We start from the raw sequence: 1,749 nt of genomic DNA, 5'->3' as shown, positions 1-1,749 counted from the left end.
TTTTTTTTCCCCCCTCAGGACAAGAAGCTCATGAAGGCACTGTTTGACGTGCTGGCTCACCCACAAAACTTCTTCAATTATACAGCGCAAGACTCGAGAGAAATGTTCCCCAAATCCTTCATTCGCTTCCTGCGGTCCAAAGTCCTGAGGTTCCTTCGTCCTTAAAAAAAATAAAATAAAAAGTTGCCACAAGGTTCCAGGATTTTTTCATAATAAGCTTAAATTAGAAACTGGACCCTCTTGTGTGTTTTATCAATTGACCCCTGCGCATTCTAAGGTTACGTGTTGGACAAGAGGACCGCACCTGATGAAACGATCCCAATGGAAAAGTGAAATTTTTAACTGAGGAAGTGGTACAAACCACAGATCTATATGGGCTTCCTCGGAGAGGAATTAGGAGATCTCATTTGGAAAATACTTCTAACAGCAGATGAATGACATTATACGGCCCTTTAAATTTTAAAGTTGGGATTTAAATTCCAAATTGGGTATTTGAATGTTGAGAAATACTGTACATGGCGGCATTATGGGACTCTTTAATTGCATTTGGATGAAAAACAAATATGATAGACGAACAGATATATGCTGAATGTCAGTAACACTGTATATAGGTTTAGGTTTAACATTTAGTTTTTTAACATGGCCTGCACAGGTAGGCATGAAATACTGACAGAAATACTGCAAAAATGTCAGGAACAAATAGCGCACACAAGTTTTCTTGGGGAAATTAGCACTGCAAAAGAAGTAGCCCTGCCACAAAAGCAATTATTCTGATGAATGTCTTGTATATGATGTAAAAAGTTTTAGGTGAAACGCTAATGTTTTGTAGCAGCTACATACACTTTAATGGTATAGCATGGCTGCGTTTGCTGTTGGCTCACGTATTTGGTCTTCTAAGGTGTCTGGATGAGCACTGCTGTTCTTTAAAAAATACTTTTTCCTTTCCAAAACTAGTCACAAGACAATGACTGCTTCAGCTAGGTCACTAGCAACCAAAGACAACGAATTACTCTGCAGAGAAACGGAACAATTTGTGATGCCATGAATACATGAAAAGTTCTGTAAAATAGAAGTAAACTATATTTACCTCTCCTAGATGAAACAAGTATGTATATTTTTATGATTTTGTACATCGAATGTGCTGTAAATAAAGACCGGAAACTGATTTCCACCACTTTCAACCACTTTTTCTCATTTCTGTACAAGTTCATGTGTTTGTATATGTTTAACACCTCCAGAGGAATAATAAAGTTGGTCTTTATTAAGTATTATTATTATTATTGAGTTAGTAGGTAGAACTTTTGAGATAAAATGCTTGCAAGAAAAAAACATGATTATTTTATCAGAAATGATATGGAGACAGGGATAAACTAGAGTAATTAGAGTAACAAGGTTGCACATAATTTGGATTTATCTTGGATAATAAAAGATGTTTCATCACTGAAAAAAAACAAAACAATCTTCTATAGTTATAAAGGCCATTTTACAGTTGCAGGACATTTTCTATCAACCCCATGAATTCGAAAAGAATCTATATGAAAAAAGTGGTTCGAAAATATTTATAATGCAAAATAGTTCTTGAGCACAAGTGTAAATGCTAAAAAAGATAAAATTATAAAGAAATTATAAAAATAAATGGTCGATTTGTTTATTTATCTTAGCGTTTTAATTGAGTTGAGATTTTATGTATATAGCGCCAAAACACAATGCACTTTAGAATGTAAGGTAAAGACTCTACAATGATAATAT

The 1,749-nt window shown here is 34.3% G+C and overlaps 1 protein-coding gene across 5 annotated transcripts in view; it reads left to right on the top strand.

Moving 5' to 3' along the window:
• Window positions 1-1,181, top strand: part of scube2 (signal peptide, CUB domain, EGF-like 2) — a 20,930-nt gene extending 19,749 nt beyond the window's left edge. For all 5 annotated transcript variants that reach the window (XM_013908492.1, XM_013908493.1, XM_013908490.1 and 2 more), the window contains one exon: window positions 19-1,181. In XM_013908492.1, the coding sequence (XP_013763946.1) occupies window positions 19-165 (147 nt within the window). In that variant the 3' untranslated portion in view covers window positions 166-1,181. The remainder of the gene's footprint in view (window positions 1-18) is intronic.
• The last annotated feature ends 568 nt before the right edge of the window (window positions 1,182-1,749 follow it).

This window comes from Pundamilia nyererei, unplaced genomic scaffold, assembly GCF_000239375.1.
Source record: "Pundamilia nyererei isolate P.nyererei 1_Seehausen unplaced genomic scaffold, PunNye1.0 scaffold00011, whole genome shotgun sequence".
NCBI lineage: Eukaryota > Metazoa > Chordata > Actinopteri > Cichliformes > Cichlidae > Pundamilia > Pundamilia nyererei.
Note: the sequence above shows the minus strand (reverse complement) of the source record. Positions and strands in the feature narration are given on the sequence as shown.